This window comes from Danio rerio, chromosome 15 (genome assembly GCF_052040795.2).
Source record: "Danio rerio strain M-AB ecotype USA chromosome 15, GRCz13ab, whole genome shotgun sequence".
Lineage (NCBI taxonomy): Eukaryota > Metazoa > Chordata > Actinopteri > Cypriniformes > Danionidae > Danio > Danio rerio.
The window spans coordinates 51602501-51617500 of record NC_141035.1 but is presented as its reverse complement, the minus strand read 5'-3'; the positions used below and the strand labels follow the sequence as shown (position 1 = coordinate 51617500).

Sequence of the window (15000 nt, the reverse complement as noted above, 5' to 3'; positions counted from 1 at the left end):
ATTACATCTCAAATATTGTCATGTGTTGGTTGAAGATGAACAAAAGCAATGGTTTGGATCAACATGATGAGGTTGAGTAATTAATTCTTGGGTTCTTATCTCTTTAAAGAGCAGATGATATGTTTATTTTTTAATGATCTCATTGGTAGTTTGTAGCATAGCTATCCTCCAGTGTAGACAGTCTACAAATTTGTTCATCAAGAAAGTGCATTATGAATAAACAATCTCCCAAAAACAGCAGTCAGTTCTAAATTGCTTTAATAACTCATTATAAATTCGAATCTTTTGTCTGCTACTGATCTACATCAACATAATCAAAGTTGCTCATTTGCATAATCCCGCCTACTCGCCAAATACAAACACTTTGAAATGGACGTTTTGTTCATTTCCGACACAGAAAGACCAAACAGACGGTCAGCTGACCAATCAGAACAGAGTTGACTTGTGGAAGGGGGAGGGGCTTACAGACATTAAGCCTTAAATTGATATGAAATAATTAACGCACTTTTTTCCGGATCTTACATTTAAACCTTTTAAAATACCACATGATTTGGGGTCTCATTTATAAACGTGGCGTATGCAGAAAACAGAAGTGGAGACAAGAGAGTGATTTATTACAAAATCTAACTGGACAGGGTAATGTGCGCAGTTGTAAGCAGACTGTAAATATTGTTACTGCATGTTCAGCCTACTTATTTAAAGTGAGCTAAAACAGCACATTTTAGGGTCAACTTAACTGTTTGATGTTCAGTCAACTTAAAATTGTACAAAACAAAACGTATGTTAATCTAAGTTGAAGAGATTGTGTTGAACCCAGCGTTTTTATTAAACGGTGTTGAGTAAACATATTAACCTTAAATATTGACTTAACGGATCCACTTTAAATCATCATATGTGAGCCATAATCATGTATTCTGCCGTAAGGGTGTTACAGTGGCGCAGTGGGTAGCACGATTGCCTCACAGCAAAAAGATCTCTGGTTCAAGTCCCGGCTGGGTCAGTTGGTGTTTCTGTGTGGAGTTTGCATGTTCTCTCCGTGTTGGTGTGGGTTTCCTCCGGGTGCTCTGGTTTCCCCCACAGCCCAAACACATGCGCTATAGGGGAACTGATCAACTACACTGGCCGTACGGTTCATTCTGCTGTGGCGACCTCTGATTAATAAAGGGACTCAGCTGAAAAGAGAATGAATATTCTGCCGTACACTTAAATAATGAGCAGTAACTTTGTTTTTTGTTTAATCAATTGTTTGGATCCCAGTATTTTTCACATGTATGTTGACTATTAATAAGCAAGCTTTTATAAATGAGACTCTGGCTCTTTAACTGCACAAAAAGTTCTTTAGTTTCTGAAACAAATAAGTTACTTAAACCCCGCCTTTTTATCTCAAGCCCCGCCTACAGCACCTGGAACTTCCAGAAATTCTGGTTCTTGTGATCCAGATAGTCTGTGCTGTTAAAGTTCAGTCAAAGAGCTTAGAATCACTAAGAGGCGACAGTCAACAGAATGTTCTATTGGAACAGCAGCGCCCAGTAACAGCTCCAGATTCCGCCGTTTTGGAGTAAAAGTGGTCGGCTGTCCATTGGCTCTTTTTGCTGTCGCGATGGCGAGCAGCTGCTTTGTTTTTTGTTTATTTATTTAAAAAGTGCATTAAAGCTGAGATACAACCTGAAAGACGACAATAAAACACTCACCATCACAATCATGAGCACTTTTAATAGTTTATTTTACAGACTTATAATATGCTGTCGTTCTATTGGAGTTTTCATTCCAAAAATAGCCGCCGCGCCATCTAGTGGCTGTTTCCCAAACTGCACTAGAGTGTCGCCTCTTGGTGATTTCATGCCCTTTTTGCTCAGTTTCCAGGCTGAGGTCTGGTCTTTATAATCTGATTAAGCCTCAAATCGTTTGAAAAACAGTCATGAGCAAATTTCTAGAAGCTCAGTGTTTTCTTTTAGAATACCACATGACCTGGGGTCTTATTTATAAACATGGCGTATGCAAAATAAAACCAGAGGTGCAAATAAGCGTACTCCACTTAACAGGCAAAAGTTTGATTTTATTAAAAACAAACTGAACAGGAGCATGTGCGCAGCTGTGAGTAGACTCCAAGGAAACTATTTTAACTTTAAATGTTGACTTAACAACTTTAATCATCATATATGACCATAAAGTCATAATAATTAAAAATAAATTAAACATATTCAGCTGTACGTTCACTATTAATAAGGTTTCTATGCAAGGTTTATAAATGAGACCCCCACTCTTTAACTGCACAGAAAGTTCTGTAGTTTCTAAACGAATGCATTTCTTAAACTCCGCCTTTTTTATCTGAAGCTCCGCCTACAGCACCTGGAACTTCCAGGAATTCTGGTCCTTGTAGTCCAGACAGTCTGCGGCGTTGAAGTTCAGTTTCCAGGCTGACGTCTGGTCTTTATAATCTAAGCAGTCGACGGTGCCGAAGCCCAGTGATGCGGCGGTGTAACCCTGAGATGAAAGCGAGGCCGGCGATTGGCTGAGGGCTCCGCTCATTGGGCTGAGAGCGCCCCCGCTGGCTGATAGCTGCGGGTGCATTGGGGACAGGTACGAGCTGCAGTCCAGGCCTGTAAAGTAGGATGAGGAGGCGGCGTAGCTCTGCCCATAGGCCGGCGCTTGGCTGTAGGTCATAGGATAGCTGGAGCGCTGCAGGCAGGCGGTGCTGGGGGCGGACAGCGGGTCGGGCAGTGGAGAAATGGAGGCCGGGCTCCAGATAGATACGGTGGCGCTGCTGGAGCTGGGGGTGATGGCGGTGCCAGGCGGGGGTGGTGGGGGGCTGTAGGGGCCATTGGTGCTGGCGCTGGGCTCACTGGCACTGGAGTCACGAGCCGGAGAAGACTTCTTCTTGGGTGGTCTGGGTTTGGTCTGACCGCTGGTCTGCTGCTGCTGCTGCTGCCGGCATTTGGCACGACGGTTCTTAAACCAGACCTAAAACAGACGGACAGGAGATCAGATTGAATTTGCAGTACTGTAATGTGTCAGATAATCAGTGAGACACAATAAAACCATGTATCCACTAAACGCTTGATTCTGATCGGTCAAATGTCCACTCAGTGTAATTTTATTCTGATTGGTCAAATGTCTATTCAGTAAGCGAATGAAACAATGAATCTATTCGATGCTTGATTCTGATTGGTCAAATGTCCATTGAGTGTAACTTCATTCTGATTGGTCAAATGTCCATTCAGTGTTACCAAATGAAATATCTTATCTATTTGATGCTTGACTCTGATTGGTCAAATGTCCATTCAGTGTAACCGAATGAAACAATGTATCCATTCAGTGCTTAAATCTGATTGGTCAAATGTCCATTCAGTGTAACCGAATGAAACAATGTATCCATTCGATGCTTGATTGTGATTGGTTGAACTTAAAGTATTAGTTACTTTTTAAGCAAGGTAATTACAGCTCCATATCACTCCGCTGAATGATATTATGAGTTATTTCACAGCTACAACAGTCAGAAATCACATCAGAACACGACAGGAGGAGGAGATATGGAGGACATTAGTGCTGCACACAGGAGACGCTTGAGGAGGATACACACCTGACTAACACACTCTCAAGTACATCTCAACAGTGGATTTAGCAGTGGAGAGGAGCAATAATCACCAGGATGGAGAATTATTGGAGAATAATGTGCTCTGCTTTACGTCATTATTACTGCATCACATGTGTATTATTCTCTAATAATTTATTGGCCATCATCAGTTCTATTTAATTGACCAGACAAAATGTGATTGAGTGTAAAATATTAATTATGTTATCTTAAATATGTAAAATGGCGTGTTTTTGAAGTATAGTAGCAAAGAATACACATTTCAGATGACGGTTAATGAGTGTTTTAAACAAACTTTGATATTGTAAGTCCTGTAATATGACAGAAAATAGTTCTTTATCTAAATATGACGGGTTTCGGATGTAAAAATGATCGTTACATTGGGAAAGGAATAATAATGTTTGATTAATACAGTTATCCAGGACACATTCTAATGCATGGACTGTACAAAACATCTGTAATGATCAGTTTCTTCAGTATAGTGTGTGTTTTGTGTTTATTTGCAGTGGTGAATTGCATTATGGGATGTTGATCTCTGCTCTGTCCACTTCTGATGATGAACATTTAACTCTACAGTTTAACAAAGAGACTTTTATTGACATTTTAGTGGTTTTAAATAATATAATAAATAATATCTAGAGAAGTAAGTGTGTAGAATAGCAGTAAATGTGCTGCAGTTTATTACAAGGTTTCTGTAGTGTAATATGTAACACCAACACACACAATATACAGCACTGCACAATACACATCACAATAAAAAAGACTTGGCCTCACCTGGACTCTAGACTCGGGCAGGTTGATCTTGAGAGCCACTTCTTCCCTCATGAATATGTCCGGGTATCGGGTTTTGGAGAACAGCGCCTCCAGCACGTCCAACTGCGCACGCGTGAAGGTGGTTCTTTCGCGCCGCTGTTTCCGTGGAGTGTCTGAGGGAAAAACAGACGAATAATTCATCATTTCTGGGTTGTTTTAACGCATATTTGGGTCCAATATGGTGTACAAATTGGGCCAAAATTGTGTACTCTTGACAAAAATTTTTTTTGCATTGCTGAGCAAGATTATTAACTTATTATTATTATTATTATTATTATTATTATTATTATTATTATCATTATTAAATCTTTTTATTATTGTTATCGAAAGCTATTACGTTTGTATAATATTATAAACATTAAATTGAGTTTAGCACTTTGATTTATTTCGTTATAGGAATCGAGTTAGAAGTCAAAATAATAAATATTGAAATGAGCACCAAAATGTAAGCTTTAATATAGATATTTTCAATAAATTCTCGAAAATGACAGCCTAATGCAAATATTTAACAGAGAAACATGAAAACCGAAACGTGCGATTAAATGAACATTTTTAATTGCGCATTTCAAATTATTTAGTGATTAATTTAGTAAAAAGCTTGTTCGATTGGAAGTTTCCAGAGAAATATCTATCTATCTATCTATCTATCTATCTATCTATCTATCTATCTATCTATCTATCTATCTATCTATCTATCTATCTATCTATCTATCTATCTATCTATCATCTTAATTACATTTTTATTACACCTTTTAAGATGTTTTCCCCTTGTATTTGTCAAAGCAACATATTTTATTATATGATTGTGACTAAACAGCTGCATTATAACTGCATGTCTCAACCTGATTTTTTTAAATGCAAATTAAACTTTATATATTTGAATGAATATCTGAATAATTTAAGGAATTATGCGTAATATTCGCATTATTTAATCTAAACAGCAGAACTAATCAATGATGTGTGATTATAATTGTTTCGCATCTCTGAAATCATCAATCCATTAGACCTTTTACGAAATTAATCACTTCATAATTAGAAATGCGCTATTAACATGTTCATTCAATCGCACGCTTCAGTTTTCATATCTCTATATATTAAATATTTGCACTAAGCTGTCATTGAAATTCTCAATATTACTTGTCACATTTTGATGCTCATTTCAATGTTTATTTTTTAACTTAAAATCAATTGTTTAAACGAAATACTTAAGTGCCAAACTCAATATAATGTGTTTAATTTACAAACTTTTCCATTACAATCATTAAAGAAATTAGAGTTAATAATCGAGCTGCGCAATGCAAAATGTTTTTATTGTCAAAAGCGCGCACACACACACGCGCGCACACAAATGCTGGGTTGTTTAATCTGAACGGCTGATCAAATATGACAAAACTATTTGCTTAAAATTATAACTTAAATCAAATTGAAATTAATAAAGCATTGGGTTTGTTCATTATTTGATCAAAATTTTGGTTAAACAACCCAGCTTTTAAAAAAAGATAACTCATAATATGTATAAAACATTTATATTGGAAATATAAAATTCACACAACACAGTAATGAGAATTGTTTCTTCATTTTCTTCTAGATCTTAAACGAATAAAACAAAATACCGCATCTTTACAATTCTGCGCACACTCTTAAAAATGCTGGGCTGTTTTAACTCAATGATGGGTCAATTAGTGACAACCAAAAGTTGGGTTAAAGCTTGTAAATACATTTAAATTAAATACACTGTTTTAACTGAACGGTTGTTTTTTTTAAAGTTTGACCCAACATTAGGTTAAAACAGCGTTTAAAAACGGATAACTCGTAACACATATAAAACATTTAAATTAGAAATAAATAAATCACTCAACACAAATATGAGAAATGTAATTGCATTAAAAACTAATAAAACAACATACATCATCATTACAGTTCAGCACACACTCTGATCAATGTTTTTACTCAATGTTGGATCAGAGATGAACGAACTCATAACTTGGTTACATTTTAATTTTAATTTAAATTACACATTTGAACTCAAAGGTTGAGTTTTTGACTCAAAATTGGGTCATAAGAGTCAACAATCCTTTAAACCCTCATTAATATAATAATATCAAACACATCAGCAATGAACACTCTAAGAAATGCTGGGTTATTTAAAGACACATTAGGTAAAATATTAACAAATCTAACATTGGATTAAATATAGTCCTAAAAATAGTTTAATTAAAGTAACCCAGGCAAGTGGTTTAGTCCGTATTACACAGAGAATTGGGTTTAAATAACCCAGCATGTTTTAGAGTGAACGGAGAGGTAAAAGAACACTTACTAGGGTAACCGACGGCGGAGTGCAGGAGATCCATCCCGGTACCGGTCAGAGTCAACCCGTTAACGGAGTAATGAGGCTGTTTCATGTAGGACATCATGACTAAACTCTCTCTCTCTCTCTTTCTCTCTCCTCCTCTCTCTCTCTTTCTGTGTGTTTCTGTCTCTGATTGACTTTTTCTATCAGTCAGCAGCGTGTAGACGAGCTCGAGTGTGTGTATGTGTTGATCGTGTGTGTGTGTGAGCTCATCAGCGGTCTGTTAGTGTGTCCGGTGCTGCGGTTGAGCGCTCGGTGCGCGTGTCTCGGTCTCCCGGTGACAGTGAGATGAATGAGGAGGAGGAGGCGGCTAATTACAGACCGACAAGACCTCAATAAACCCCTCCTTCATCTCTCTCTCTCTCTCTCTCTCTCTCTCTCTCTCTCTCTCTCTCTCTTTCTCTCTCTCTCACACACACACGCGCGCGCGCACGTCACACTCTCTTTTATCTTAAATTTTAAAATCTCTAAAATTTTATTTTGTTATGGCAAATATTATATGCGCTTAAAAATGCTGGGTTATTTCAACCCAATTCTGGGTGTAATGCGGACTAAACCAACTGCTGGGTTAATTTTTTTATCTAAATTTCTTGGACCAGATTTTACCCAATGTTTGGTATGACCGAACTGAAGAACCCAGCATTCCATGTTTGACCCAATGCTGGGTTACAAAAGGCCAGTATTTTTAGACTGCAGTGTTTTTGATCTATAACAAAGCATTTAAAGTAATAAATTATGGTGATTCTACAGTTGCTATGGTGACAAAACAACTTTCGTAATTGATCTGTTGTGGCGATTCTACAGTTGCTATGGTAACAAAACAACTTTCGTAATTGATCTGTTGTGGTGATTCTACAGTTGCTATGGTAACACAACAGCTACAGTAATATACCAGAAAGACCAATGTTTTTTCGGCAGCCTACAGTGTAATTTACAGTACAACACACCGTAGTTTACTCTGTACTAAAGTAGACTACATCTCTCATTGCAGTTTATTATTTCACTAAGCTGGAGCATTCATTAAAGATTTGTAAACAGGCCTACTATAATACACACACTATAGTATTTACTATAAGTTACTGTATTTTTATTGTGTAAATGCATGCATGCTTTGTTTGTGTGCAGTCTAAAACACCGAAAAACACACTTAGAAATCAATATGAAAGTCACATATGTACAAAGAAACATGTAGCCAAAACCTTTAATCAAATGTGTAATGCTTCCTTTTATTATGCGACATCATTAATAGTAATGTACAGTGCAATACAGTGGATTTGCTGAGATTTCTGCATGTTCCTTAAGGCTTTTTATTTGGCTTATTTTGCGATTGTTTATTTGGACTTTTGAAAAAATCATTTTTAAAACAGATTATTTAAGTATGTTTATAAGAAAGCTTAAAATAATTGAGAGTCTTTCTTAATCGATTATTACTAATTCATTTGCTCATTCAGTTCATGAGCTCATTGTGTCGGCTTCATTGTTTTGTATATAAGCCACTCATACAGCATGTGTTCCACTGCGTAGAATTCATACGACTTTATTTCACAGACTTGTTTAGTTCTCATTGTCAAACACAGAGACTTATTTAACCGCTAAACGAAGCAATTAAAGCTTAAAAGTCTCGTATGCATGCATAATTATCACCGATCCAATTCCTATAATGTAGATGTGTTTAATGATCATGTGGTTTAATCAATAACAGATTTCCGCGTTTGATTGCCGTTAGTTTGACAGCAGATTACAAACTCACGAAAACACATTTCATCATTTCACATCGCTGCAAAATACTGAAATAATTGGAGTGTGTGTGTGTGTGTGTGTGTGTGTGTGTGCGTGTGCGCGTGTGTGTGTGCGCGCGCGTCTAAAAGGGATTAAAGAAACAAAAGGACCCAGTGTTTTCCATAAATCCCACAAATATCCACATCACCATCTCTCTCTGGGCTCTTTATTATAACTCTTTACTAAAATTCACATTCATCATTTGTGTGTCGATTATATTTATTATAGACCCCCGAGATCCTTGAAAACAATAAAAGAGGTTTCTATTATTAGATTTGAATTCCAAATATTAATAATTTTTCACTTACTAATTCTGGGTTGTTTTAAACGTTTTTTAAATGTTGGGCAAAAACAGTTTGTTTTATTCAGAGTGTGTGATTGTAAAAAAATAAACATTTACTTAGACTAGGCTACCTATTTTTAAAAAAATGCGATTACACAAATAATATGTAAAATCGTGGGTCAAATATGCACAAACTCAACTCTCGGGTTAAATAGTGTAATTTAAATGTAATTGAAGACATTATGCAATTTTTAGTTTGTCCATATTTGACCCAACGTTGGATTAAAACATTGGTTTCCTTTTGTTTTCGATTCTGTTTAAAATAAATAAACGAAAATCTGAAATTCACACTCTAAAAGTGCTGCGTTATTTAAACCCAGATTGTTTTTTTTTTATTAAATTCATAGCCAGTTTTATCAAAATTTACTCTCTAAAAAGTGCCCAGTGTTGGGCCAAACATGGGAAAACACAACTGTCATGTTTAAAAAATGTCTTTTAAATGTAACAGAATAAATAGCGCAATTTTGGGCGGTTCACTCCGCTGTGGCGACCCCTGATTAAAAAAGGGACTAAAATAAGCCGAAGGAAAATGAATGAATGAATGAATGCAATTTTGTATTTGTCCGTATTTGACCCACATTTGTTTTGAAATAACCTATTTTTTTTTAGTATATTCGCTTAAATGTCCTTTTATGAGGATGATAATAATAATATTATTAATAATATTAATAATAATAGTGATAATTATAATGACAAGGATAATAATAATGATGAGGATGATATATAGCCCACAGATCATTTGTGTTGTCCGTTTGTCTTCTCTGATCGCTCTTATCAGTGTGATTATATATTTTTTGAGAGTATATCATCAGATGAGGTGTGTGTGTGTGTGTGTTGTGCAGTGTGTGTCGGTGTTATTGTGCTATGATCGTGAGGATGTAAATGAGTGTGTGTAAAGCGGATTCTGCGCTTGTTAATTGAATCGGATTTCTTCTAGTTTCAAATCCACAGAAACTCTATAAGGGGTTTATCTGCAGATATAAAGAGACACAGACAGTATAACAGCCTCTGTTCAGACCTTTCATATCTGTCATATCTCTGACACACACACACCTGAAGCGACAGGCCGCGAAGAAAACACCACAGGACATCATCATCATCATCATCATCATCATCATCATCATCATCGTTATCTTCTGGATTCGGGAGTCTCATCGCGTCTAAAGTTGGTGAGTCCAAACTTTTCATTTGGGGGCATCATTCCGAAACACACACACACACACACGCACACACACACACACACTCATACACACACGCACACGCACACACAAACACACTCACACAAAAACACACTCACGCCACACATGTTCGCGGGTTCACACACTTTGTTTTGGGTTTGTCTGTTTTATTTTTATCACATTTAAATGAGGTTTTTAACCCAGCTGTTGGGTTTATTCATATCTGACCCAGCGCTGAGCAGTCTTGAGCTTTACATTTATTTAGTTCAAATGAACTTTTCTAGTCATCTCAACTCGCATCCTGTCTAACAAAATGGCTCAAATATTAAAATAAACTTTGTGTAACTTAAAATAATAAGTTGAAACTTGGTTAACTTGTTAAAATAAGCTGAAACAATATAAGGATTGCTTTTTGTCTACATTGTTTGCAGTGTCAGCACAGCCTGTCAATCTCTTCTTGAACCATAATACTTTATTGTTAACTTATAATATTACAATTATAGCATTATGTGTGTGTGTGTGTGTGTGTGTGTGTGTGTGTATATGTGTGTGTGTGTGTGGACTTAAATACATCTTGTTATAACATTAGTTGTTTTCTTTTTATCAGATGCTCCACTTTTTCAGTACTCAGTTGATGGAAATGACCATATTTTTAGATTATTGCTCATTATACTCTTGGTCTGTTGACTGCTGGATTCTGATTGGCTGCTGGTCACTCTCAGGTGTTTGGTTATTGTCAGATAAGGCACAGCTGAAGTAGATCCGGCAGGTTTAGAGCACATCACAGTTATTTCACAGCTACAGGTCAAAAATCACATCAGAAGGCTTTATTTCTGAGAGTGCAGGTGCTTCCGTTTTCCCCACAAGTCCAAAGACATGGTATAGATGAATTGGGTAGGCTAAATTGTCCATAGTGTATGCGTGTGAATGAGTGTGTATGGGTGTTTCCCAGTCATGGGTTGCAGCTAGAAGGGCATCTACTGTGTAAAACAAATGCTGGATAAGTTGGCGGTTCATTTCGCTGTGGCAACCCCTGATTAATAAAAGGACAAAGCTGAAAAGAAAATGAATAAATGAATGAATTAACACTCAACAAAGGACACCTGCTGCTCATTTAAAATCAGCTGAAACAACAAAATTCTTGAGTTTTTTGGGGACAACTTAGTTGTTTTATGTTCAATCCACTTAAATATGCTAAAACTAATGAACTAACTCAGTTCTTTCATGTCATCCCAGCACATTTAGGTTGTACTGAGTGTGTGGTTTGATGTTGTGTTGGAATTTTTAATTTTTTTGGGATTGGAAAACATTTTACTCGAACTATTTTTAAAAATAGGCACACTTTTTTTTTTTTAGCAATTACACTCTAAAAGAGCCCAATGTTGGGTCAAACATGGACAAACCCAACTATTGGCTTAAAAAGTGTAATTTAAATATACATTTTTTAAAAAATTAACAAAACTTTGTCTTTGTTCATATTTGACCCAACGTTGGGTTCTCTTTAAACTTTGTTCTTTTGGTTATCTTTTGTATTTCTCTGTACTCTATCCATCCATCCATCCATCCATCCATCCATCCATCCAACTATCCATCCACCGTTTAGTTCTTCTTCCTTCTATCTATCTATCTATCTATCTATCTATCTATCTATCTATCTATCTATCTATCTATCTATCTATCCATCCATCCATCCATCCATCCATCCATCCATCCATCCATCCATCCATCCATCCATCCATCCATCCATCCATCCATCCATCCATCCATCCATCCACCGTTTAGTACTTCTTCCTTCCATCTATCTATCTATCTATCTATCTATCTATCTATCTATCTATCTATCTATCTATCTATCTATCTATCTATCTATCTATCTATCTATCTATCTATCTATCTATCTATCTATCTATCTATCTATCTATCTATCCATCCATCCATCCATCCATCCATCCATCCATCCATCCATCCATCCATCCATCCATCCATCCATCCATCCATCCATCCATCCATCCATCCATCCATCCATCCATCCATCCATCCATCCATCCATCCATCCATCCATCCATCCATCCATAGAGTGTGGGTTGTTGTTGTGTTGGAATTTTCCTCTCCTCTTGCTGGTGTGTCTTTAGGACCCAGCGCTGACTGAAATTAAGGACAAGTCTACCACATAAGAAGCTTACAGTGTTTAATCTGCAGGCCTAAAAAACACCACACACACACACACACACACACACACACACACACACACACACACACACACACACACACACACACACGTAATGCCTGGACCGAACTGGACGGTCACATTTGTATTCATAGTTGTTGTTTTTCTGTGTCTGTGGTCTGCTCTTCAGAGTAAATGTGCTTTATCGGTGTTAATACAGAACATTTAACATCCACAGAAACTTTATATTAAATGTTTTCATAGAGATGAACTCTAACTATAATATATATGATTTTATAGATCTGGGGTAATATTAATCATGTGAGTAAAACCAAATATATAGAGAATATTATAGAGAAATAGATTTTTGAAAGAGTAATTAATTGTATTGTTCATTGATTGTACACTATACCTGACAGAAGTCTTGTTGCCTATCCAAGTCTTACGAACAACAGATAATATCTGCTCTTCTAGTTGCTGATCTGGTGTCAGAAGTGTCTCTATGAAAGGTGAAGGCCTCTAGATTTTGCTGATTTGAGCTCTATAAATCTGATCATGTCTTGATGTTGACTGATTTGATGAGGACAGTGCGCTCTGACTCTGCTCAGACTAAAGTGTCATCACTGAACAGAAATAATGTCCAGTATAGAATATAAAGTCCTGCTGCAGTGGAGACAGAATGAATATTGTGTCTGACTCCATCATGAGCTTGGAGGACTGCATCCATACATCTCTGACATGACTCACATCACTGATTAATAAAGTCATCTGGAATGAAGAAGAAAGCTTCAGCAGGATCCCAGAGTTCATCAAGAGTCTCTGTGTTCATCTTCAACACCTCCTCCTCCTTTATCAGCTCAATAATGTTGATAGCCGTTTACTGAAGACTTGCTCTGAACGGATCATTTGGATCAAGTGAGTTGACTTGAGATTCACTCTTGATGGATCATTAAATCAGGGAATTTGTTACTGGATTCTCACTCTGAACAGATCTGTTGAATCAGTTGTTAAATGGTGACTCGGTCTGAATTGAGCATTTTGATCAAGTGAGTTGACTGGAGATTCACTCTGAATGGATCATTTGAATTAGTGAGTTGTTTGCTATAGATTCACTCTGGACAGGTCATTTGAATCAGTGCGTTATTTCTTAAAGTACTCTAAATTGATCATTTTAATCAGTGTATGATTTACTGGAGACTCATCATGAACAGGAATCAGTGAGTTGGCGACTCACTCTGAATGGATCATTAAATCAGTGAGTTTATTTACCAGTGACTTACTCTGAACAGATCATTTTGAATCAGTGAGTTGTTTACTTTAGTCCAGGAATGTGCAAACTCGGTCCTGGAGGGCCGGTGTCCTGCATAGTTTACCTTCAACACACCTCCCTGGAAATCTCTAGTATACCTAGAAAGAGCTTGATTAGCTGGTTTAGGTGTCCTCTATTGGGGTTGGAACAAAAATATGCAGGACACCGGCCCTCCAGGACTGAGTTTGGAAACCCCGCTTTAGACTCACTCTGAACAGATCACTGAATTATAGAGTTGTTTACTTTAGACTCACTCTGATCAGATCATTGAATCATTGAGCGTTTAACTGAAGACTGGAGATTTGTTCTGATTGATCATATGATTCAGTGAATAGTTTTCTGCGTTCAATGACTGAATATATCATTGAGTTAGAAAGTTGTTTACTAGTGATTTACCCTGAACAGATCAGTTAAATCTGAGTTTTTACTGGAAACTGAATTTATCATTTAGATCAAGTGAGTTGTTTACTAGAGATTCACTCTGAACAGATTAGTTGAATTGGGGAGTTGTTTACTGGAGACTCACTCAGAACGGTTCATTTGATTCACTAAGTTGTTCACTAGTGACTCACTCTGAACAGATCAGTTGAATTGGGGAGTTGTTTACTGGAGACTCACTCAGAACGGTTCATGTGATTCACTAAGTTGTTCACTAGTGACTCACTCTGAACAGATTAGTTGAATCAGTGAGTTGTTTACTAGTGACTCACTCTGAACAGATCAGTTGAATCAGTGAGTTGTTTACCAGTGACTCACTCTGAACAGATCAGTTGAATCAGTGAGTTGTTTACTAGTGACTCACTCTGAACAGATCATTTGAATCAGTGAGTTGTTTACTAGTGACTCACTCTGAACAGATCATTTGAATCAGTGAGTTGTTTACCAGTGACTCACTCTGAACAGATCATTTGAATCAGTGAGTTGTTTACTAGTGACTCACTCTGAACAGATCATTTGAATCAGTGAGTTGTTTACCAGTGACTCACTCTGAACAGATCATTTGAATCAGTGAGTAGTTTACTAGTGACTCACTCTGAACAGATCAGTTGAATCAGTGAGTTGTTTACCAGTGACTCACTCTGAACAGATCAGTTGAAACAGTGAGTTGTTTACCAGTGACTCACTTTGAACAGATCAGTTGAATCAGTGAGTTGTTTACCAGTGACTCACTCTGAACAGATCATTTGAATCAGTGAGTTGTTTACCAGTGACTCACTCTGAACAGATCAGTTGAATCAGTGAGTTGTTTACTAGTGACTCACTCTGAACAGATCAGTTGAATCAGTGAGTTGTTCACTAGTGACTCACTCTGAACAGATCAGTTGAATCAGTGAGTTGTTCACTAGTGACTCACTCTGAACAGATCAGTTGAATCAGTGAGTTGTTTACCAGTGACTCACTCTGAACAAATCATTTGAATCACTAAGTTGTTCACTAGTGACTCACTCTGAACAGATCAGTTGAATCAG

The 15000-nt window shown here is 37.0% G+C and overlaps 2 protein-coding genes and 1 long non-coding RNA gene across 9 annotated transcripts in view; 2 read left to right on the top strand and 1 right to left on the bottom strand.

Annotated features, from left to right (window-relative positions):
- Nucleotides 1–15000, top strand: part of map4k1 (mitogen-activated protein kinase kinase kinase kinase 1) — a 78715-nt gene that overhangs the window by 4923 nt on the left and 58792 nt on the right. The gene's annotated exons all lie outside the window — the stretch shown is intronic.
- On the bottom strand, nucleotides 1694–7019 carry otx5 (orthodenticle homolog 5). The gene is given in 3 exon segments (NM_181331.3): nucleotides 1694–2961; nucleotides 4367–4518; nucleotides 6723–7019. Coding segments are annotated over 3 exon segments (870 nt in total). The 5' UTR covers nucleotides 6820–7019; the 3' UTR covers nucleotides 1694–2340.
- Nucleotides 9884–15000, top strand: part of LOC147840742 (uncharacterized) — a 17117-nt gene continuing 12000 nt past the window's right edge. For all 5 annotated transcript variants that reach the window (XR_015509967.1, XR_015509968.1, XR_015509966.1 and 2 more), the window contains exon 1: nucleotides 9884–10046. This is a non-coding gene — a long non-coding RNA (uncharacterized LOC147840742). The remainder of the gene's footprint in view (nucleotides 10047–15000) is intronic.